Source organism: Canariomyces notabilis (assembly GCF_033297395.1).
Source record: "Canariomyces notabilis strain CBS 508.74 unplaced genomic scaffold N656scaffold_9, whole genome shotgun sequence".
Classification (NCBI taxonomy): Eukaryota; Fungi; Ascomycota; class Sordariomycetes; order Sordariales; family Chaetomiaceae; genus Canariomyces; species Canariomyces notabilis.
The window spans coordinates 402,623-425,470 of record NW_027041831.1 but is presented as its reverse complement, the minus strand read 5'-3'; the positions used below and the strand labels follow the sequence as shown (position 1 = coordinate 425,470).

At 55.8% G+C, this 22,848-nt stretch overlaps 6 protein-coding genes across 6 annotated transcripts; 4 read left to right on the top strand and 2 right to left on the bottom strand.

Annotated features, from left to right (window-relative positions):
• Nucleotides 1–377: 377 nt before the first annotated feature.
• On the bottom strand, nt 378–3,391 carry N656DRAFT_844674 (uncharacterized protein). The gene is made up of 2 exons (XM_064819150.1): nt 735–3,391; nt 378–617 (listed from the first exon to the last, which is right to left on the bottom strand). The coding sequence occupies exon 1, from the start codon at nt 2,920–2,922 to the stop codon at nt 766–768; it is 2,157 nt and encodes a 718-aa protein (XP_064670675.1). The 5' UTR covers nt 2,923–3,391; the 3' UTR covers nt 378–617; nt 735–765.
• A 1,831-nt stretch (nt 3,392–5,222) lies between these two features.
• On the top strand, nt 5,223–8,489 carry N656DRAFT_642940 (HCP-like protein). The gene is made up of 4 exons (XM_064810419.1): nt 5,223–5,485; nt 5,563–6,866; nt 6,954–8,044; nt 8,129–8,489. Exons 1-4 carry the CDS (start codon nt 5,361–5,363, stop codon nt 8,138–8,140), a joined length of 2,532 nt encoding a protein of 843 aa, XP_064670674.1. The 5' UTR covers nt 5,223–5,360; the 3' UTR covers nt 8,141–8,489.
• Nucleotides 8,490–9,007: 518 nt separating this feature from the next.
• N656DRAFT_768070 (NAD(P)-binding protein) lies at nt 9,008–10,078 on the top strand (the record flags this gene model as incomplete). Its single annotated transcript, XM_064813598.1, has 3 exons — nt 9,008–9,446; nt 9,553–9,777; nt 9,858–10,078. The coding sequence occupies 3 exons, from the start codon at nt 9,008–9,010 to the stop codon at nt 10,076–10,078; spliced, it is 885 nt and encodes a 294-aa protein (XP_064670673.1).
• Nucleotides 10,079–10,188: 110 nt separating this feature from the next.
• N656DRAFT_828806 (uncharacterized protein) lies at nt 10,189–12,126 on the top strand (the record flags this gene model as incomplete). Its single annotated transcript, XM_064818554.1, has 4 exons — nt 10,189–11,693; nt 11,893–11,938; nt 11,999–12,033; nt 12,080–12,126. Exons 1-4 carry the CDS (start codon nt 10,547–10,549, stop codon nt 12,124–12,126), a joined length of 1,275 nt encoding a protein of 424 aa, XP_064670672.1. The 5' UTR covers nt 10,189–10,546.
• A 364-nt stretch (nt 12,127–12,490) lies between these two features.
• Nucleotides 12,491–14,796, top strand: N656DRAFT_778627 (uncharacterized protein). The gene is made up of 2 exons (XM_064815039.1): nt 12,491–13,269; nt 13,331–14,796. Exons 1-2 carry the CDS (start codon nt 12,686–12,688, stop codon nt 14,373–14,375), a joined length of 1,629 nt encoding a protein of 542 aa, XP_064670671.1. The 5' UTR covers nt 12,491–12,685; the 3' UTR covers nt 14,376–14,796.
• A 1,529-nt stretch (nt 14,797–16,325) lies between these two features.
• On the bottom strand, nt 16,326–21,615 carry N656DRAFT_730552 (uncharacterized protein). The gene is made up of 2 exons (XM_064812627.1): nt 18,884–21,615; nt 16,326–18,835 (listed from the first exon to the last, which is right to left on the bottom strand). Exons 1-2 carry the CDS (start codon nt 21,510–21,512, stop codon nt 16,590–16,592), a joined length of 4,875 nt encoding a protein of 1,624 aa, XP_064670670.1. The 5' UTR covers nt 21,513–21,615; the 3' UTR covers nt 16,326–16,589.
• Nucleotides 21,616–22,848: the final 1,233 nt, after the last annotated feature.

Here is a 22,848-nt window from a genome sequence, read left to right as displayed (position 1 = left end):
GGTTGTGGCTAACTACGGTGTTGCTAGGTTCCCGATTGCAACCGCCCGGAGATGTGACACCTGGTAAGGGGCTTTTCTGACTCCTCTGCGAAACTTGGGGTTGTGGAGTTTGTGATAGTTGTCCCGGGTCTCTCGTCCTTCTTTTCTTGACTCAGGTTCGGCTCTGTATCTGGAGAGGCGTTGGGTATTGTAGAAACTGTTGGTACAGAACCCTTCACCTGATGTTTTTGTACAATTCGGCTGTCACTCCTTTCATCAGCCAGGGGTTCCTTGGGCCGAGTCTGCCGTATGGGGCGCTCTGGGTGGATATCTGACAATAGACTGGCATTCTTTGGTGAAGGAGCACGGGAGGCGGGGTGGCTAGATTGGTCATGGTTCGTGGAAAATAATGGATTGTAAACTACAGACTTAGCAAGGTAGTGGCTCTGGAATACAACTCGTAGATAGATATATCCTCGGTCCTCGTGTAAGTGAGGACAAGTCCCGTGAAACCTGACAAGCTTGGCGGAACCTGGGTTAACCCCCGAAAACTTAAGACTCGTAACGTACCGTGCGGTCTCTTGGTTTGATGAAGCACTGGCTGGGTACAGAATTGCTAAAGACAAGAAACCCGATTGCTTGTTGCAACCGAGGCATGGCCATTATTAGCCGTATATTCTCAACAAGATGGTGAATCACCTAGTCTATGGTTTAAATAGCCTGGGGGGAGGGGGGGGGGGGCTGGAGGTTCATACTTCATCCTGGCCAGCTCCAGCTGGTCAGATACTACGACCGTGTCCCTTCTAGATGCAAAGAGTCTTGTGACTGCGGCGCAAGGTCCAATTTCTTCGTCTCCTCCAAGCAGCATGCTTCCAGCTCCCTAACCACCATCCAGTTGAAATGCCTGACCCACTGATCCTCCGCTGCCGACAATGGAAGTTCGAATTCCGACCTCAGACATCTCAGGACAAGCTGTTGGTACCTCCGTCCCATGGTCGCCTCCAAGAATTCTTCTGCTTGCTGGATGGCTGTGTTGTGGATGTAGGCACTCCTCTCCTCGTAACAGGACAACCATAGGTTAAGCACCTTTTCGCACTTTTTTCGGTCGTTCGCTAGACTGGTCTCCCGCAGTGGCTCAACCACTTGCTCCTGCTCAATGGCGGATTTGAAGTGGTCAAAGCATTGCTTGATGGCACTTGGGAGACCATCGTAAACATCCGGCTGCCGGTTTGTCTGCTCACATTCCAAGCCCCGTTCGTCTGTCCTCGAAATTATTGCAGAGACTATCTTCCATGCTTCCATGGATTCGTTGTCGCAGTAATCTACTACTTGGCGCACATGATTTGCCGCCTTTGCTGGATTCCAAATAGCCCCGAGAGTTTCCCAAAGGCCGAGTTCCAAAAGAACCAAGCCCAGCGAGTAATACTCGTGCCGAAACCGAAAATAATTGTTTATCTGGGGCAGAAGCCCTGCCTCCGAAAGCGCCTTCCGAAACAAGTAGTAAGGGTGTTGGCGTATCGGCACACGGATTCTACCATGATGCGTAGTCTCGTCTATTATTTGCGCTTTCTTGAATCCCTTGAGATATGGCCGGTGTATATCGATGTAACCCGTAATGGACTCAAAGAAGATGATATTTTCAGACGATATGTCCTTATGCCTCCAGGAACAGGAATGGAAGTGGAAGATGCCCGAGCAGAGCTCCCGAGCAAGTGTCAGCCGGCTGGGGCGAGGATTCCACTTGAATTTTATTTCAACATTTGGCTCCTGTAGTATATTCGCGAGACTCAGACATCTTCCGGATGCTGAAGCCCCGGGAGGCAGCTCATAGACGATGTCGAGACGGTCCGGGCCTGTTGTTATCCCGCGGCACCGCATGACTCTGAAAAGCTCGGGATTTCCGGTTTGGGCAAGCAATGATGCAAGTTGTCTCAGTTGCATGAGCTTTTGCTGATATAGCTCTGATTTTCTGAAATCGTAAGTGCAAGCTTCGGGACCCTTTAATACAGACTCAAGGAACACCAGGGTCACTTGAGAGTCTCGACCTGAGGGGTCCTGCCACAGGGCGCGACGGCATTCTCCGAAGAGTTCCCCCAAAGGATGAAGCTGTCTCCAAGGGATTATGCCGTTGGCGTGTTGATCACAGGCCTTCGGGAAGCAGGAGTCGCTGCTCGGTTTCTTGTGAATCGCCAGAGCAATAGAGGCTGTTTGCGGGAGACTCTGGAAAATCGCCGCCTCCCTTGGCTTGTACGGTAGACAGGAAACTTCAGCTGAATTGAGGCGTCCAAAGTTTTCCAGCATTTCGGGACTCGCCGTTTGGATCAGTGATCCTAGGGTATCTCGCGACAGAGTGATCGCAATTTCGGGCGGATGAAGAGCGTGTAAACTATCGTTGTAGTACTTGAGATCCAAGAGGAGCTTCTCGAAGGCGTCCTTGTCCCTTATGGCCCACTGAAATCTGCTTAGGCTGAGCCTCGGCCGCTTCCCATTTATAGCAGCTTGTGAGGTACTCTTCCTCTTCCTTGACCGCAACAATTTAGTCGGTTGGCTCGGTGCTGGTTCCTCACAATTCTGCGGATTGCTCGATTCGCCAGATTCACTGGACACGACATCGACCCCATACTTTTTTGTAAGAGGGCCCACGTCGCAGAAGATGTCGTGAATGCAATGGAGAGTTTGCTCGATGACTTTGACCAGCTGTTCGTCCTTGAAAATACTCGTGCCACTGCCAAACTTGGCGCTTATCGAGTCCGGGTTGCAAAGGCCTAAGCTCTCACCCCAGCGGAGCAAACGATGCTTCTCAATGGCCAACTTCATAGCGAAATGGGTCGTCGATTTTTCAAGATTGTTGCCCTCAAGAAAGAGGTGGTAGGCGTTGATGACTTGCTTAAAGAGCTCGATTACAAGGGGCACGGCGCCCAAGGCAACTCCGACCGTCTCCATCGAAGTTATCAGCTTCAAGAGCCTGCACACAATGCCAACGATAAAAGAGAGAAGATTGAACTCTTTGTTGAATTGTGCTTGACTTCTTGTGAGACGATCCGGGGAGAAAGGCGAGCGCTCCAACTTGTTTTGTGAGCTGTTCTGCTTCAACAAGGCAGTTCATGGTGAAAGACGAAGCATTGCTATGGGCTGCATACATGCAGCCGTCAACAACGCAGCACTGGCTGTACCTGCTTCGTTCGTTAGTGCAGTCCAAAGCTTCAGTCCGGTTTGCTATTGGACCGTCCAATCTGCCTCGCGATCTGCCTCAAACCTCAGGCGCACACAAATGCACACAGAGCGTTAAGAGCGACCTTCTGGTTGGTGGGCTGCCTAGGAGCCTAATTATTAATGTAGGTAAGGTAGGCTTCTGAGGTTCCATGTCGCGTGCCCTGCAGTGTAGAGGGAAATTGGCATACGAACTCCAGCCTTGGTTTCAACGTTTGGGAAATTGGGATAGAGCTGTTGCAAATCCCGAGATGTCAAAGGCAGCTAAGGTACAATACATTTCTGTTATATGCATAATTGCATTTGCTGTAAGGATACCTTTGGGCTTCCCCTCGATTTAGCAATATCTGTGTCGGCCTTCTGCACTCCCTAACAGACTGAAAGATGGTTATCCACGGTTACCTTAGTTTGGGCCGGGCAATTTTGCTTCGATGCCGATAAGTTGTGATAGCTGCCCAGAGCTGCCTCATCTCGCACAGTTATCCAACAAAGGGATCGTTTTGGACCATTCGCACCAGCTCCTTCCTTTTCTTCTACACTATTTGCAAACCACAGAAGTGGCGTTTCGTGTCGGTCAAGGTTTTCAGATTTACACGAGATCCCCTCAAGCGCAGCATTGTCCAAGTAACTTGAGGATCTGCTGGTCTCGAAACCTACGGAGTACATTAATCGGCATTCCCATTCGAGATCTGAATGCAAGATCGGCGCTGCCCCGCAATGTGCTGCACGCGATAACTGACGCGCTGTTTTGTATCCTCTGCCACTGCCTTGCATCCTTCAACCCCACCACAGCTGTCGCAAACTCGCAATGACGTCCTGGAACAGCCCGCCATGTGCAAAGGCGCATTCGCGTCCTGATCAAACTCGGCATGGGCACGACGCCGCTCCCAAGATTGACGCCGACGGCACCAGAATCAACTGTTTAATTACACGATCAGGTACGTGGAGGCGAGGCTGAAAATTCCCCTACCTTTTGGTTCTCTAGTTTCTTGGGCTGGCGGGGCCTTGTTCTATTTGCGGGTGTAAGACCCCACTGCATCCAGCTAGGCTTGCCGGCAAGAGGACGACCTTCACTGCAAACATTAGTTACGGGAATGGCCGACCGAGGGCTCGCAGGCGCAGCAGCAGCAGCAGCGCGAATCGAAAATATAAGCCACACGCCCTCCACATCCTAGAGATTTCGTACAAGATATGCCAAGGGCTTTTATCTCTGCCGGAGTTTACGCTTGAACAAGCTCAGTTGGATGACATACACCGGCAGATGGGATATTACTGTACACACATCGTTACGGTAATTTTGTACTGAGATCGTTGTGGAGCGTCGCGCGGTCGTGGCGCAGGTCGCGGACGAAACCATTCCAGGCTCGCGAAGCCGGGGCAGCCCGCGTTTATCGGCAAAACCGGGTCTGTTGATGATGAAGCTGCTGCTTTGCTGTTCGGCCTGCCCCCTTCTGTCCATGCTGGTCCCCTGCCATTTGTCTAGGACATTCCCATCACAGCCACTGCCAAATCTGGGCGACCTCGCACTTCCCATATATTCCTACGATCGAACCGGATCTATCATTCCTCTGTATGTTTGAGAAGAGGAATACACAAGATCTGCTCCATCATCCGGTCCCAAGTTGAGGTCCTCCTCGGACTCTAACCAACAAGAAACGGCGCAGAGACCAACCGAAGCTCGACGAACACCCGACATTTTTCTTGGCGCCCCTCCTTGCATCTCAAGTCCCGCTTCTTAGAACGGTCCCGCCAGCCGCCAACACCCTGCGACAGGTTCAAGCGGGGAAAAGATCATAACAGAGGCTCACTCGTGGGGCCTCGCCGCTTTGGGGCATCTCCTGCTGACATTTCCGCTCATTAATTAATGCAGCCTCAAGTCTTCCGCCTGGAGACGAGTTCCTCGACATGCCACAGTTTGGCGCAACGTTTGTTCCCGGGGGTTACGATGACTACTACATGCCAGAAGTTGTCGCCCCGGCCCCTCAGAGGTGAGTGCGTCGGACATTGTTACGTGCTTATTTTCCCAACGGCAGCCGGGTCGGAAGGCCCCGCTGATCCATCAGCTGCGCCCGGCGGCCCCCCAAAAGGAGCGATTGGATGAGGCTCGGCTGGGACGGGTGAGGCTGGATCGAGGCTGAAGGCTAACGCCCATCGGGTTTTGCTGCAGGGTAATGCCCGAGGTGCCCCAGAACATGCAGGAGGATATACAGCGCTTGGAACTCGAAGCTCGCGACGCCGACCCCAGACGAGACGGTAGCGCGACAACGCAGAGCTACGAAGGCGGACAATCCAAGTCGTAAGTCCGGAAACATGATTGGACCCCGTAACCTAGTGGGGATTGGCGCGCTGACCGTGGAAAATCCTCCGAGGCAGCTTTAAACCCTTCCAGACCAGCGCATTCGACTACGCAGCCATGGACGCCCCTTCGTTCTCCCCGTTCCCCAAGGTCAAGGGCGAAAACATCCCGCCCAGCGACGAAGAGAAGGAGCAGATCCTATGGCAGGCCCGCAATCTGGTTCTCCACTCCAACAATGTGTCGATGCAGGTGACGTGGGCCCGCGACGCCCTCATATGGGTTGAGATCGCCCAGGATGCGCACGCCAGGGAATGGAAAAAGGAGGGCAAGGGCAGAGAGAGGCCGCCGACGCCCAAGACGGAGCACGAATTGCGCGTCGACGCTGTCAACATTATCGACTATCTAGCGCAGCAGGACCATCCTGAGGCAACCTTCATGAAGGGGAAATGGCTCGAGTTTGGCAAGTTTGGTTTCCGGGAAAATAAGAGGGAGGCATATTCGCTCTACAAAAAGGCGGCCGAAAACGGCTTCGGACGGGCCGAGTACCGAATGGGCATGCTCTACGAGAACTCAAACGACATCCCGAATGCCATCAAGCACTACAAGCTTGGTGTGGACCTCGGTGATTCGGCGTCCAACTATCGGCTGGGAATGATGCATCTCATGGGCCAGCACGGACATCAGAGGGATTTCCTGCTCGGGCTCGAAATGATTCAGCACGCTGCAGACACGGCCGACGAGGACGCCCCTCAAGGGGCCTACGTCTACGGCATGCTCATCGCACGAGAGCTTCCCGACATCACCATCCCCGAACGGATACTTCCCTATGATGTCGCAGTTGCGCGCCAATACATTGAGAAGGCAGCGTACTTATGCTTCGCCAAGGCACAGCTGAAAATGGGCCAGGCCTACGAGCTCAGCCAGCTCGGGTGCGACTTCAACCCCGCATACTCTCTCCATTATTATGGCCTTGCCGCTCGCCAGGGCCAACCTGAAGCGGCGCTGGGCGTTAGTCGGTGGTTCCTCTTTGGTTACGAGGATCTCTTTCCCAAGAACGAGCAGTTGGCGTTCAAATACGCCCAAGAAGCTGCGCAGTCGGGACTGGCCACTGGCGAGTTTGCCATGGGCTACTACCACGAAATCGGCATCCACGTCCAGAAGGACGTTAGAGAGGCACGGAAGTGGTACGAATTGGCAGCCGAGCACGGAAACAAGGACGCACAGGACAGACTCGAATCCCTTAGCCAGTCTAAGACTCTGACCAAGCAGGATCACGAGACGACGACCCTCACACGTATCAAGTCACAGCACGGATCTCAGCGCGGCAAGCGGCCAGAGCGATTTGCGCGGCAGAACGATGTCCTGCCGACGCTGAGCGAAGGTGACCAGAACGCTGCCCCTGGTGGTTTGTCTCTCCCGAATTGGCAGCCAGTAACGTTCGTGCAGCTAATATTAGATTCTCTTGCAGGCGGAATCGATTTCCCCGACCCGTCGCCAAGGCCACCGGCCTTCACAATGAATATCGAGCACAGTGACCTCACGGTTCGACCTAAATCAGCCGCCCCGTATCCCATCGATGACAACCCGCCGCCGCTCACCCTCAGGCCAAAGTCCACCGCGCCATACCCCGAAGACGACATGCGTGGCCCGCACCTGAATCCCGCAGTACGCAGCTCCATGGCTGCCGGCCCGCACGCGGATCGTCCTGGAAGCGCCTTTGGCATCCGTCCCCTGTCCCCCAGCAACGCAATGCAAAACGCTGCCAGCCGCGGCCGCCCAGTGTCAAGTCAACCCGCACCAGGTGGCTGGGAACCGCAGGTGCCATCGGGCTACAGGCAACCCAGCCCCGCGCGGACGGGCCAGTGGCAGCAGCAGCCGCCGCCGCCGCCGCACGACGCGCGATATGGTGGGCCGAAACCCGGTCCCGGCCCCGGCCCCGGCATCACCCACGCCGGCACCATGCCCGTGGGCGACCCCACCCGCGCCCGCCTGCAGAAACCAAACCCTAACTTCCAGCCTGCCCCACAGGGGCCACCCGGTCAGTACGCTTTGAGTGGCGCCCAGCCCGGCTACCCGGGAGGCAGTCCCAGCGGCCGTCCTGCGCCCGTACCCCGGCCAGTCAGCGATTACGGTCACGGAGCCGGCGGGGGAGGCGGAGGAGGAGGATATGACAGGTACGGCGCTGTCCCGCCCGCCGCTGGCGCCAGGATAGCCGCGCCTGCGGGGAGTGCTCCGAATCTCAGACCGCCTGTTGGTGGTGGTGGTGGTGGTGGGCCAGGCCGGCCGCTCCCGCATGTGGTTGACAGCGGCGGGCCGGGCCGGGCCAGCGCGCCGCCTGTGGCGCAGAATGCCGCCCGGCCTAGTCCTGGGCCTGCACCGGGCCAGCAGCAGCAACGGCCCGGTGGTGGTAATCCTGCGAGTCATGGTGCTGGTGGTGGCGGTGGGAGACCGCCACCGTCGTCTGCGGATCTGAAACATCCCGATGGGAAGACTATGGGTCAGGGGCCGGCTACCTTCGAGGAGATGGGGATTCCGCAGGGGAAGACTGATAGCGATTGCGTGAGTTTTGATCTGTTCATTTTTGTTTGCATGCGGTGATGAGTTGTGTGCTTGGAATCTGAGTGCTGACTTGTTGGGGTCTAGGTTGTCATGTGAGGCTCTCTAGCAAAGGCTAGCTCATGCGAAGTTGCGAGGCAAAACCAAACGATTTCCATGGACCGGAGTCAAGGCAGGTTAGGTACCTTGGTGGACTCAGCCCGTTACACTGCACCTTCTACTACCAGCTTCTCTAGCCACCTGAGTGGAAAAAAACCACTAGGCGGTGTGCAGCACTCTATGGGACTTGGCTTGCTCTTTCGGAGTACTACACGCCGTGCCTTCTACGAACCCTGCCTCCTCTCACCGGCCCATCTCAGTTCTGCTCCGAATCATCTGGAGGCGTGGGGAGGAATTCAATGGGATGGACAGAACGGGGTGGGGCACGATATGACGGAATGGGCTGGAATGGCTCTTAATGCTTCACGGCTTGATTTGGGAATCATCTGTCGTCCAGCCCGAATTGGGCTTCGCTTGAGCCGTGATTCCCCAATATAGAACGCACGCTTTGCCTTGTTTTACCTTCCATCATTTAGTGGCAGAGTCAAGGAAGACGGACATGGGAACCGCTGCTTTAGAACTAAATACAGGTGATGTTGCACTCGTCGGGTCGCACAACTCCGCATGCGGGCAAGCAAGGTCAACTGCCGGCTTCCGATCCTGCGGGGTTCCGAGTTGGAGACCCGGCGCACTATTCCCGTCTTGGCACGGGGATGTCATTGCCCCTTATTCATGGTTAGGAAGACCGCTGGGTTGCACAGCACAGCGGCACTTACATCCCATTTCATCTTCTGAAAGACATTGTCAAGCACCCGAGTCATACTCCAGTCGACATCCCTTGTCTAATCTAACGTCTTCCGGAGTTCGTGCAGGTTATAACACTCTACTAACATAGGCAACATAGTCTTATCTTAACAACGCCCAACCATGTCCTCCAAATCCAACTCCAAGCCCAAATCCATCCTCATCACGGGCGGAGCAAGCGGCATAGGGCTTGCCATAACCCGGTACTTTGCCGGTCAGCCGGAGGGACATTCGATCGCGATCCTCGACGTCAACGCGGCGACGGGGGAGGCGGTTGCGGCTGCGCTTGCGGCCGAGTTCCCCCGCCGGACAACCATTTCGTTTCATGCGTGTGACGTCTCTTCATGGGACGAGCAGGCGCGTGTGTTTGAGCGCGTCTATCGTGAGCATGGGAACGCCCTGGACGTGGTTGTGGCCAATGCAGGCGTCTCGGAGCAAGGGGCTACTACCCTGGTGAAGCTGCAGTCCGAGTCTGGTGCTGGGAGTGGGGAGCGTGGGGAGGAGGGTCCGAGGAAGCCGAGTGTCAAGACGGTGGAGGTGAATTTGTTGGGGGTGGTTTATTGTATGTTTATTCCCCCTGCTGCTTATTTTATTCAACTGATTCCTCCACTGGTGAATCGGGCAGGAATTGTACGCATAAGGGAGCAGCAGCTGATTTGGATGGCTAGCGGTCAACCTGGCGGTGCATTACATGGATAAGAAACCCCACGTTCAAGACGGGACGTCGAGGGGCTCGATCATATGCACCGCTTCCAACGCTGGTCTGTACCCGTTCCCCATCGCGCCGCTGTATGCGGCCTCCAAGTTTGGCGTGATTGGGCTGGTGTGGTCCACGGCGAAGGTGATTGAGAGGGCGGGAATCCAGATCAATGCTCTGGCGCCTGCAGTTCTGGGTAGGTTGACACTCGAATTGAAGTCTTGGGGTTGCCTACCCCTGATTTCAACGGACAGAGTGAGGACTGACAAGATCCAGACACAAACATCGCGCCGGACAAGGATCTCTTCAAGCACATGATTGTCACGCCCATGGAAACCTTGATACGCGGCGTAGACCAGTTCCTCGCTGACCCGACCGTGTCTGGGGCGGTGGCAGAGGTTCATGGAGATAAGGTGACGATTCGACCGCCACACGAATTTGTGGACGAGGATAGCAGACGGAACATTGAGACGTTTTGGAAGTTGGGATACGCATGACGCGGCGTCATGAGGATGGACAGTAGGATATTTGCAGTCCAGTTGTTCGTGTTCTTTGTCCTATTGTTATCTTCTGTTGCTCGAATTAGAATTTAGATCCGTGAACGATGGTCTTTGTTGGCTCACGGAGGCTAAATACAATCCAGTCTTGGATGCGTTTCGGAGTTCATTGTCCTCTACAAGCTTCACCTTTGAGAATCAAGCCTTCTTAAATCCCTTCCATCCCCCTACATGTAGTTGTCTCTACGGTCTAAGCTCTCTCTGTTCAGCCAGATCTAAATTCCTGGCAAGTATCGTCCGAATAAACGCAAGTCTGCAAACACAGGTAAGAAACAGTCAGGTAGGCTCGCCCTATCCCATCAGACCAAATCACCCCTCGTCTTGCAGTATTGTTCTTCTGCTGATACATCCGAACTTCTAACGCATCACTGGGCAACGCGATCACTGTCCAGCTAAATCCGACTCAACATGGCGTATATCTGGGACCTCCCCCAGTGCAAGTGCTCTTACTTCTACCAGTATTACCTCTGCGGCTGCCCCGACCGGACTATCTCTAAAGGCAGGGGCCACAGCATCCACGTTCCCTCGTTCAAGGGATGCCCCATGTACTACATGCCACTCAAGCAGAAGCTGGAGTACCACAAGTACGGCTTCCGGCACAACTTGAACCCGCCTCTCGACAACGAGCCCCGAGTGCTCCCCTTTCCTTGCTATCGCCACATGATGGAGGCACGCATCTATATCCCTGCGGAGGCAATCAAAAAGGCCCAACAAGAGCTGACAGATCCGAAGCTGAACGCGTACAGCGCCACCTGGAGGAACAGGAAGACTCACGCGTTACTGGAGCAGCTGAAAGAGTGGCGTGACGAGGAATTGCGGAAGCGAGCGCGGGAGGAAAACAAAATAATCCGCCGCCGCTGGCAGAGTGAGATCCGAAAGAAACTTGGGCCGCTCGATGAACATCGTGAACTCGAACCCTTAGCCAAAAAGCGCAAGGCAGACGAATGCAACGATCCAGTTCAAGACCCTGAACCGTTAAGAAAGAGCCCCAAGACAGATCCGGAGAAACCTCCATCCCCCCCTCCGTCTCCCGAGCCCAATTCACCGCCCAAGCCCCCTCCCAATCAAGCAACACCACAACCTGAACCTCAGAAAGACGCAGATGACCCTCCCAACCAAGGCTTCCCTACCCTAGCCGAGTTCGCAACCTGGCTCTTGGGCTTCAACCCCTATCCCTCCCCTCCACCCTCCCCTCCCCAACCAGCAAACCCAAACCCAGAACCCAACGACACCCCCCTTTCTCCACCCCTCAACGCTCTCTCACACAAACCACCGAGCCACTACGCCTCCCTCGACTGGCTACTCGAAGAACAGCAGGTGGATCTGACACGGCAAGACGGCCGCAGCGCCGCCGCGCCGTACCTTTACGGGTCGCGGCCGCTGTCGTCAGAGCCGGAGGATTCGGGCGGGGGAGGATATTATCCACGCTACGAGGCCGCTGCTAACACGGGGTACGACGGCGGGGCGTACAAACTTGATGCCGAGGCGCTGAACCAGGCAAGAACGGCAAACTGGTGGCGTCGCGACCCCTCGGGCTGGCTGGCCCGCTCTGTGGGTAATTTTTTTAGTATGGGCAGGGGCCCGGATGGGTGGGGGTTTGGGTCGGCGTATGCGGCAAGGTTGGATATGTGTTGATGTGATGGATGGATCGGCTTGGGGGTTCTCTTGATGGGTTGCGGCATTGCTACATGTAGGTTGTGGTGTCAGAAGATGCCTAGGTTGGAATTTGGAGTTGGATTGCTGACCTTTTTCAGGGGGGTTGACTCAGTTGAGCCTGAAGCTCCCGGGAGTCCATGGAAGGTAAGGTGATAGCTTTGCGTGAATATGGCGCTGACGAATTGGTAATATTAGGTTTCATAGCTTTTCAGGTGAAGAAAGTACCTTCAGGTTATCTGGTAAGTGAACCGTTTCTGATGAAAGGGGCTGACAATTCCATCACAGGTTCTCTGCAGACTTCGAAGAACTGGCATTCATATAGTCAGGAGTGATCATAGCCTTGTTTCCAGGGACGTCAGTTCCTGGTCAACAACGAAAGCCTTCTTTTTTGTAGATAAGGTAGGGCTGGAAGTAGAATGCGGTTGGCTTTTCTTTGGAGTGATAAGTGATAGCGATCGTGATGAGACCGTCCTGAACAAAGAACGATGAAACCATTTGCATGATATGTGCCGGTGTTATTGTGTTCCAGCTCGAAATTTGGGTATACAATAGTACGATAAAACTGCGCAATTCAATCCGATCTTGACTGTTTGCGCGTGACCGTTGTGAATTTGACTTCGAATATCTATTGAGATCCATTGGTTTCTGCCAAAAGATTCGCGTTTCCCAAATCCAACACATCACTGCCTAAGGAGGGTTGACAGCGTAGCTTAAAGGCAGCACTGCACCTGCCAATCATCTCGGCGGCAGCCTGGAGGCATCCAGCAAAGCTCCCTCATGCTGGTTTTAACGCACAGCCACTTCGACACGTGCTTCGCTGTACTTTTTTTCGCTCACACACATCACTCTTCGATCTTTCTTCCTTGTTCATCGTCGATTCCGCCGAGAGCGATGGATTCGTGGTCCGCATATTGCGCCATTTGCGGCGGTCCGTTCTTTGGCATCCAGTTTAGGAGAGTGCACCACCGCCTGGGGGAAGGAACTTGGCTCGAATTTTCATCCGACTTTGATGAGCAAGATGAGCTGAGTGAATCGAGCGACAGCAGTGATGAAAACGGCGACTCAATGAACAATAACCTTGACAGCGATCTGTCTGATGACGGGGAAAGCGACTCTGTGAGCGACCACGATCCGATTGCTCTTTCAGACACCGATACCGGTAGCGATGGGCTTGAACAAGGATCACAGGACTGGGACCAGATCACTGTACCGTCAGAGGGCGATGATGAGAGCGAACTTGAGTCCGCTTACAGTGGCGAGGACTTGATCTGGGATGACGAGGACGTTGAGATGGGATCCGAAACCAACCAACAGGGGATTAATAACTTTGAAGACGGCAGTGACAGCGACCAGTTCAACTCAATGCAAGATCCAGAACGGTACTATGACTGGGATGTCATTCAAAGCAAGGATACCACGTGGATCAAGATTGCGTTCGGTCTCTGTTATAACCCTGCTGCGACAGGCCCATCGAAGTACTCTCTCCTCGATCTTCCTCCTGCCATGCCCCGCACAACCACTAACACGAACCCATAGGTCCTTTCTTGCCCGTGGTATCGTCAATAAATCTGGCACCATGCGGGTGCTGGCGCACCATCGTGGAATGCGCGACCCAAACCACCCAGCACGCAAGTTCTCGCCCAATCCTATAGATTGCTACGACAGAAATCCCGAAACCTTCTGCTTTCCGATGCACTCTTCCTGTCTAGAACTCTTTGCCCTGTATATTACAGGTTACAGACTCAACATCAATCGACTGGTGCTGGGCGTAGGTCCCTTCTCCGGGTCCGGTTCGGATTGCCTCGACAAAGACGCCCTCTACTTTGCGCTGCGAATCCTCGGCGACGGCTGCGTCGGGAGCCTGCCTGTCAGCTACGGCCCGCTGGCTGACACTTGCCAGCAGTTGCTGTGGGAATCGCGGCGTGGTTACGAGTGTCTGGTGGCCAACCCCAGTGTTGAACAGACAGACGACATCGACAAGCCCTGGCTCGCCACGCCCAGCAACTTAGTCAGGACGGTCCTGCGAAACCATATCTCCCGCAGCGGCGGTTTCACACGCACTTTCCTCAGCTACGACCTCTCTTCCAAAGTCAAATTTGACCGGTTCAGCAAGCTACCCTACGACGTGCTGTGCAAGATCACGCACTTTCTTGACGACAAGAGCCTCATGTCGTTATGCAGCGCCTCCTGGCATGTCCATTGCACCTTTCGTCACGATTCCCGCCTCTGGCGCCATCGCATCAAGCGGGTGAGCATGCCGTGGCTGCTTGAGGTGGTTCCGCTACTACAAGATCAGGAACTCATGAAGGGGGTGGACTTGAAAGGGTTGCTCTGCAGCCTGGACGAATTGACCCGTCCCAGGGTGGGCATGACGGGAATTATGATGGGCGTGGCGAATCGGAGGAGAATATGGGATGTTTGCCGGATTATTGGGGAAGAATATACCAGAATGGTGGCAGTGAGGAAGGCCATGGGCTCAGAGGCGGTGATGGAACAGCTGCTAAAGGCCTCCAGAGGGGAGAAAGTTGATCTGGACCGGGTATTCCGCGTGGCTACTGAGGATCCAGCTCATTCTGGGTAGGAGTGCTGGATGCGGGCGCCACCCTTTCCTTTCCATTCAAGGGACCATACATTATGAAGGCTGGTTCCGCCTGTTGCTTTGTTCCCATGGTACAAACTAGGAGTTATGGTTCGGACAGTGAGCGGGTCCCGGCGATCAAAGACGCATGGAGTGACATGGCAGGAGCAAACACTCAGATCAGAGGAATTGTAGGATTAAATATGGTGACATCTGACAGTTACTCAGACTTCCCCCGGTTCTAGCAGCCTCGACATGCTGCAGCAAATTTATCTGATGGCATGGATGCACTAAAATAAACGGCCAGTTTCCGCGTCTTGTTCTCTCTACTTAGGGACCCTTTCTCCATAAAATCCGGTCCCAAACCCTACCCCAGACACGCTTGGTATAAGAATCTCCCAACTCCTACACGGTGCGCCTTGATTCTCTCGACAAGGCTGAGCCCTACACGATCAAGAGCCAAGTTCTTATCCCGCGCCAATCCCCTCCTGAGTCGTCGAACCCAGTTCCTTCACGACTTCCCGCTCCGCACGCACACCCTTCCTCTCCGTCTCCGTCCCCTTCTCCCCCTTCCCCCCCTCCTTCCCCGCCGCCGCCTTCACCGCTCTACACTTCTCAACACGCCTCCGCCTCTGCCGGCGTCGATGACACCAGCACCCAAGACAAGTCGCAATCACAGCCAGGATGATAAGCGGCAACCCGACCATGTAGAACATAACCCCGGCCATATAGCTCGGCGAGTAGGAGTCGGAGTGTGCACCGTCGTTACATGTCCCGGGGATCGCTGTACGCGCCTGGATCGACAGGTCCGCCGGGCACCCACGAGGTGATCATCTTGGGTTGGACGCTGGCTCATGGGAGGTCTGGTGGGCACGGGGTGAGGGAGGGAAGATCCGGGGCTGCCCAGGTTATGTGCCATGGTTCGTGGACGCGGATGGTTTGGATTATGCGTTGGGATGTTGGTTTGGGGGGTGGTGAGGAGAAGGAAGATAGTGATGAAGCTGCGGTGATGGTGGTGGTGCTGGTGCTGGGTTCTTGGGGGTTCAGTACGGTGATGGTTGTTTGTGATTGAGTCTGAACGCATGCGTTGGATGAATGATATCCTTGTATGTAAATTGGCCAGTAGTTGATGAAAGAGGCACTGAAGCCGCTGTGGTATTTGGCATTTCGATCAGCTAAATTACCTTATCAAGTCATCTCTGACTCCAGGTTGAAGCTAAAGCGTGATGCTCATTGAAGTTGACGTGTGGGACGTGCGGGAAGATGAAAGAAAATAAAAGGGGGTTGAAGTCACTTACCTTGAGCAACAATAAGCCGTGAACAACGTCTTCATTTGAGTTTCAGGCTCCTCCCCAATGCCAATGGACACGGTTTGGCTCAGATGGTATGCCGTCCACCCGCTGGGACAAACAGCTGGGCTGAACTGGAAACGGCTCTTGTCGCCCGCATCCCATCCTGAAGGCTGGCAATCTGCAAACAGGGAGTCGGTCGGGCCAGAGGCGAGGACGGTAACAGTGCTGGAGCCCGACTCAAAGCTGGTCGTGATGAACCGGTTTGCGCAGCTTTACGGCACAACAAATGGTGGTGTGAGCGCTTGGGGCGCTGCAGTTGTTGTCGTTGAAGACATTGCTGTTGGAAGCTGACAGCTCCGCAAGGGCCCGCACTGTTTATCGTTCCCTTATCGTCGAGCTGACGTTGGAGAGAACTGGAGTGGACTGAGTCCCGACCGGCGACACGAGGCGACTGTCTGCTTATAAACTGGCCGTGGTGGTTGGCCGGGTTAGTGGGGTGGAGTATCATCGTCAGCAAAAAGGGGCCGGTGCCTGGAAGGGGTGCTCTGGGTTCAATACATGGCCCCCAAGTCGTATTGACTAGTACCTTATCTAGCAACCTTAAAGCAACCGGTACGAGGTGTGCTGCGAGCACCTGCTAGCTCGATATTCAACATCAAGCCCAAATAACAGGCCCACAAGTCTATTATTTCAAAGAGTAAGATTATCCTGAAGGTCATGCTGTCCTAAAGACGTGCGGTACCGCTCCATGAAAGAGAGGAACAAACGAAACAAAAGAAACCAAAACGAAGAACTACCAGTACTACTCCAGTAGCATAAATACCACCCCAAAAACCCGCATCTCGTGTGAATCAATATAAGGTATGGCAAGCTTGCCACTGACTCAAAATGCCGTCAACCTGGCACTGAACATCGACCGTCCCGTTCAACTTCCCCCTCTCCCCTCTCCATGATCCCCCACATGGCCGCCAACCTCATCCTCGATTTCCTCCTCTCTCTGACCACCAGAGCCGCGTACCAAACCATCCAGATCCCTCACATCTAAGCCCTCCACCTGCCGCTCACCCTCACCCTCCTCATCACTCACCGCGTCACCCCTCGCCGCGCGCCTCGCCGTCTCCCTCTCGCGATAAATCTCCACCCTCCTGACCTCCGCCTGCTGGAGGCAATCCACATACGTCCTGAACTTGACAATCTCCCTCAAAAGATACTCGCTCTTGCGCTCCCAGTTAGCCATGGCCTTCGCCGCGTTGGCGCTGCGCGGCGAAAAAGCCAGCAGCATAGGGCTGCGCAGGGCGTTATGCGCCTGCAGCTCGGCCTCGATGGACCGCACATAGGCCAGCAGCGACTCGAGCTGCTCGCGCTCGGAGAGGTTGCTGGGGCGCATCGAACTCGCCGGCGGCGACCAGTCCGTGATGTGGATTTTGTCGCCTGGCAGCTTGCCTATGTGATGGTGGTGGTGGGCTGAAGAGGAGGAAGGTGGAAGGTTGCTGCCGGTGGTCGGGTGGCGCGGGAGCGAGGACGACAGGCCCAGCACGCCGCTTGAGCCTGACCCGGGCCGGACAAAGTCGAATGAGGCTGAGCGCATCGACCGGCCGGATTGCATCGACGAGCGCCCGCCGATTATGCCTGCCGCAGCGTTGGCGGCACTGCCTGAGCGGGAGTGGCTCTTCATGTGGCTGATGCTGATGCTACCGCTACCGGGCCGGGTAGGAGCAGGTGCACTGGCGGCGGCGCTCTCGTGGATCGCGTTTACGAGGGCATTGTTGATGATGGCGTCGCTCCAGCCGTACTCGATGTTGGAGATGCCGCCTACCAGCGGGTGCGTGCTGAGCCTGGCGCTCCAGTAGTTGGCCGTGCTGACAAATTCCTTGCTGATCTCCGCCGTGCCAACCTGAAAGAGGTGGACTGCGCCGGTAGGGAGAGAAAGCGCCCAGACGTGTGGCCGAGACCGGGAGTAGCCCGGCGGGGGCAACGTAGAGGCAAGGGTCTGGCGGAGAGAGAAGGTGCCAAGGTTCGTGGCGTTGTCTTGCCAATTGCCTCCGCCAACTACGGCGCCTTTTGGCAGGGTCCCGCCGTTGCCAAGGCCGCCGCGGCGATGTTTGTTGCGGAGAGACTTGTTGGGGGAGAAGGAGAACAGGCTTAGCTGCCCTTTCTGGATGACGGCAAAGACTTCGGTCCAGTTGCGGTCCTTGGCCTTCTTGTCAATGCCGTCGAGATGGTGCTTGTGTGTGACGATGCCCTCCTTGACCCATGGCGGACCAGCGAGCTCGAGGGACTCGTCGTCCAGCAGCTGCTCGCACTTGACCTCGTCCTTGGGCACTTCAAGCGCGCTGTCCTCGCGGATAATAGCTTGGCTCAGCGCATTGGCGAAACCTATAGACTGCTTGAAATCGCCGCGCGGATAAGAGGAACCGAACGAATCCATCGACATGGAAGTGTGCGTGCGACCGAGCGACACCTTGCTCCAGGTCGCCGAGGAGTCCGTTGGGCTCCAAACCGAGTTCCCATCTTCAAAGCTAGTCCTGCTAGATGAGAAGCCAGTGCCGAAGCCCCTCGGCCGCGATCGGCTCTTGGAGTTGAACCTCGATGAGTTTGCCTTCACTGCCTCGGGGATCCTACCGCGGGTCGACGCGACGCTCTCCGATGGGGCTTTGCTTAGCACACTTGGCGACCGTTTGAGCATGCCCATGACCGACAAGCCGCTCGGGGTATGAAGCGGGCTGGCCTCGGCACCAAAGAGCGGTAAGCGGTCGTCACGGATGGAGGCGTATATGTCCTTTAGGACAATCTCAACCTGCGACTCCCAAGCGCGAAGCGACCCGTCGAACGGTGCTTTGACCAGGGGACCGCAGCTGTCCGCCGCAGGCTGGTCGGAAATGATGCCGAGGGTCGACCCGGGTCGCGGAGGCGGCTTGAATGAGGCCCGGAAGCTGTTGTGCTTGTTGTGCTCTTCCGACGAGCGGGGGTCGCTTTCGAGGCCGAGATTCCCCTTGCTTGGGAGGATGCTTGGCCGCTCAAACGCCTCAGGAGCCGACTCCTGGAGGGTTTGCCTGATGGTCGTCATGGTGTTCTTGATGAACTGGCTCCTGGTCATCCTGTGCTCAATGTCGGCTACGTGGAGATCGGTGTTGAGGAGGATGATTGAGTAGCAGATGGTATGAATAACATCTACCCCAAGTTAGAAGCCTCCGATTTCAGCATGACAGGGGAACTTACCCGGCGTCTTGAACCCGTGGTTCGGGTTGCAGTCACACCACCGCTTCGCAAAGGCCACCAGGATCCGGTCAACTTGCTGCGTCTCAGCCCGGAGCAGCAGCCGCTGACAAACCTGCCGCAGGCTGGTTACGATGCTTTGATTCTCAAAGTCGTAGAGCTCCATGTACGCGCGCAGGGTCCGTTGCCGCACGATACCTTCTTCACCCATCCAGGCTGCTGCTCTATCTTTTTGGATGAAATCTTCAATTCCTTCAAATATTTTCTGCGCTTTCTGCCGGTCGTCTTCGGTAGGCTCACCAACCACAACTTCGGGCTCGTCAATGGATTTGCCCGAATGACTGCCGAGCTCTCCCATTCCCATGTCATCGGGACTCGGTTCAGCGCTGTCGATTCTCAAGCTCGGCAGGCTGGGCTTGTACATGGTCTCGGATCCAAGGCCAGCTGATTCTGTACGGCTAGGCGCTGGGCGTTTGGAGTCTTGCCGTGCTGCCTTGGTGAGATTCGGCACGCTCTTCGATTTGGACACGACTGGCGACGGTGATCTTGCTATCCTGTCTGGCTCCGGCGTCGGCCTGAGGCTCTTGTCCCGGGCATCGGACCGTGGGACTTTGCGGTGCTGCACCGGACTATCTTCACTGTCGCTGTTGTCTCGGAGGAAAGACTTGGGCGGCGATTCAGCCAGGTCCTCGGGAGCTTGTCGCGTTGGTGTCGCAAGGGGTGCTGCCCCAGCCTCATTGGCGGGCTCAGATTCGACCTTGCGGATGACTGCTTTTGGACTCGGCTCATAGTCCGGCGAGAAACCTCTCGTAGTGCGGGTGGTTTCATCACCGTCGCGTCGTGCGGCCGTATCAGGATGAGGGGAATCCTGCGGTGCCTCAATCGAGGGTAACACGGTATCGATAGGCGTCGGAACGGCTGTGGAGGCCGGGCTACCCTGCAGGAAAGGATCCATTGCCCGCCGAAGACTGGTAATGGGGCTGGGTTCCGGCTTCACAGCAGGCGCGGTTTCGAGTCGACCCAGAGGAAGTTTTGCTGCTGGCGCGGCAGGTATGTTTGGCACCGGTGGAAGCTCCGTGTCCGTGATGGAATACTTCCGCCTTCGGAAGAAGGACGACGTTTTCTTCTGTAACGTATGTGTAGTCGAGTGGTGCGATTCACGAGACGGTGGCGCCGATGACTTGGGTTGGGAGGCAAACGGCGACCTGCTCATGGGCAGTTCGGCTGAAGACGAGACCTGCGGCGAAGACGAACTGCCTGAAATAACCGACTTGGACGAGCTAAACATTCTCCTGAAGAAGCCATGCTTTTCTTTGGCTTGGGGGGCGGCGGGCGTCGGCGGTACGAGGCTGGAATCCTTGGTCTTTTCGTACCCAACATGAGGTGCGGGCGCCGAGTCGAGGTCGAGGACGGGAAGGGGCGGGGCGTCTCTGGCGGGATTGAACTTTGGCTCGGACTTGCGGCCGACGGTTGCGCTCCTCGAGGAGCGGGTACTTCGCCGCCGTTCAACAACAGCGCTCTTCGCTGGCGATTTCGGCTCAGTCTTTGGTTCCGGTGGTGGCAGAACCGGCAACGACGGCGCGCTAGTGAGCTTCCGGGGCCCGCCCGGTATGTTTGGCGTGGGAGCCGCGTCATATCCGTCATTGAAGAAGGAGCTGGAGAATTCGACGTGCCACGGGTTGGCCGATGGGCGCGGCTCGCCGTCAAAGCTGGATGATCTTCTCGCAAACCCCCTGGTCCAGCGCTGGCTGCCCAGCACTTGAACATATCCGGCGGCATCAGTGCTGCTTGTGCTGCCGTTCTTGCTCCCCTTGCCGCCTCTCGAGTGCAGTGCCCGCCCGGGGCTCCGTTGCGAGGTCTCACGCATGCTGTTGATGCGGCCTAAACCCTGCTGATATCCCGAGCTGCTATTGCTGCGGCGTCCCCGCGAGGATATCTCGGTGCCTTCGAGATCCGAGCTGTATGAGTAGCTGTGGCCGGCGCCGCGACTCGGCCTCGAATGAAATGTCATGGCACGCGCGTCATCGGTTGCGATGGGCGGATAGGGGGCTGGCTCGTCGAAAGGCGTCCTCGATGATGCTCCAAATGTGTCGATCCGTCCCAATGATAGACGGTCAAGGGACAGAAGCATATTGGCAACGAGCGAGTCGCGCGTCACTTGGCGGGGCGAAAGGGAAAGGTCGTGAGAATCTCGCTGGTTGCGGTGGCGGGGCTCTGGATGATCGTGTTGGCCGTGTTCGGCGCTGGACATGTCGATGGGGATGCTGACGGGTGCGAGGCCTTGGAGAAAGGTCTCGACGTCGGCGGCGGTTCTCGTTGCCGGGCCGTCGGAAAGCAGCAGAGAGCGGCCCCCAGATGAGGCGCTGTCAATCTCGAATGTGGGCGGCGGACAATCGGGGGGTGTCTGCGGACGGGCGGCGCGGTCCCTGTCCCTGTCCCCGTTTCTGTCCCCGTTTCTGTCCCGAAGCCTTATTCGCGGTGGCGATGGCGGCAACGGCAACGGCGTTTCGATGACCAGGTCGGTGTCGGGCTTGTGTCTGCCGCTTCGGCGGTTGGCCGCGTCGTGTGGAGGCATTGGCATGATCGGCTCCCAACCACGTTCGTTTTCTGGTACAGGTACAAAACTATTCATATGTACTACGGTACTTGTACACTGGCAAAAGAAATCGGCAGCGGTGCGTGACACAAACAGCGGCACACCCTTGGCGCCATTCACAAGCCTGGGCCGGGATTGATCTCAGCGGTTTGTGTACGGATAAGGATTGGTATGCACAAGAGTAATGCGCTGCACTGTCGGACACCGGGACACCACCGTCGAGCGCGTAACTGCACTAGGGTTAGCGTGTAAAGAGTGTGCGTCTGTGCTGAGTGGTTCCTGTGCCGTTGCCGCCGCCTTCTGGGATTGGCTGTTGGATTGTAATCCAATTTAGCGATGTCTTATTGTGTGAACCCCACTGACGAACTCGGAGGGATCATGAGGAACCAGTCTGGAACTCTTAGGAAGGAGCCTCCAAATCTCTTCGGATCTGCCAAGTGAATGGCAACAATACAATTCATGGCAACAAGTTATCCGCTGCTGAAGAGAGGACAAAGAAAACGAGCATGTGTTTGTGGTTTTGGCTCTGCAGGTGGAATGTCTAACGTTTGTGTAACCGAGGCATCATCTGCTGCAACCCAAGCCCAAAGACCAGAAGCAAGTCGCAAAATTGCCCCTTTTACCTTGCAGCCCCAGCACGCTAGGAAATTCGGAGGGCGGAAGAACCCGTTGGGAATATCATGTACCGTACAACAATACCTCCGTATCCGCAATTCAATACATTGATTACTGGGAATCTTCACCAAATCCTGCTGAGATGCCAAGTATCTGTAAGTCAAAGCTGCAGACTGTAGACCCTACACGCCTACCAACGTTCCAATACTGCAAAATGCCGGATGGACAGGACACGATACTCCCAGATCTGTCATTTCCATCGTGCATTCCATACCAGTTCCCCTATGTAATTACAGAACAGTACGGAGCATTTTTGCGCATCCCCACATGGAGTCTCATGCTCAAGCGCACCGCCAAGCCTGTGCCCCTGAGCAGATTGGGGAAACATCGGACCCACTTAAATGTCAACGTTAGCGTTCTGTGCAACTGCCAAATTCGATCCCCTTTGTTGAGGACGGGACCCGAGCCTCCTCCGTCCGAGTCTGGCCAGGTGGATTCGGAAGTCGGCGATGGCAGAGATATCAGGCCTCCTTCTAGCTAAATGAACGTCAGTATCACGCTACAGAGCAGAGGTGCGACTGTCCTTGGTTAGGGACACCGCCGTGTGTGCCGCCATGCCGGAATGCTCTTTCCTAGACGGGAACCATCCTTGCGGTCCGCAGTGGAATTCCCCGCCACCAAATCAACGACTGAGAAAGTACGTCGGTGCCGTGGATCACGAAATGCAAACTCAAGACGGACCGTAGGTACCGGTAAC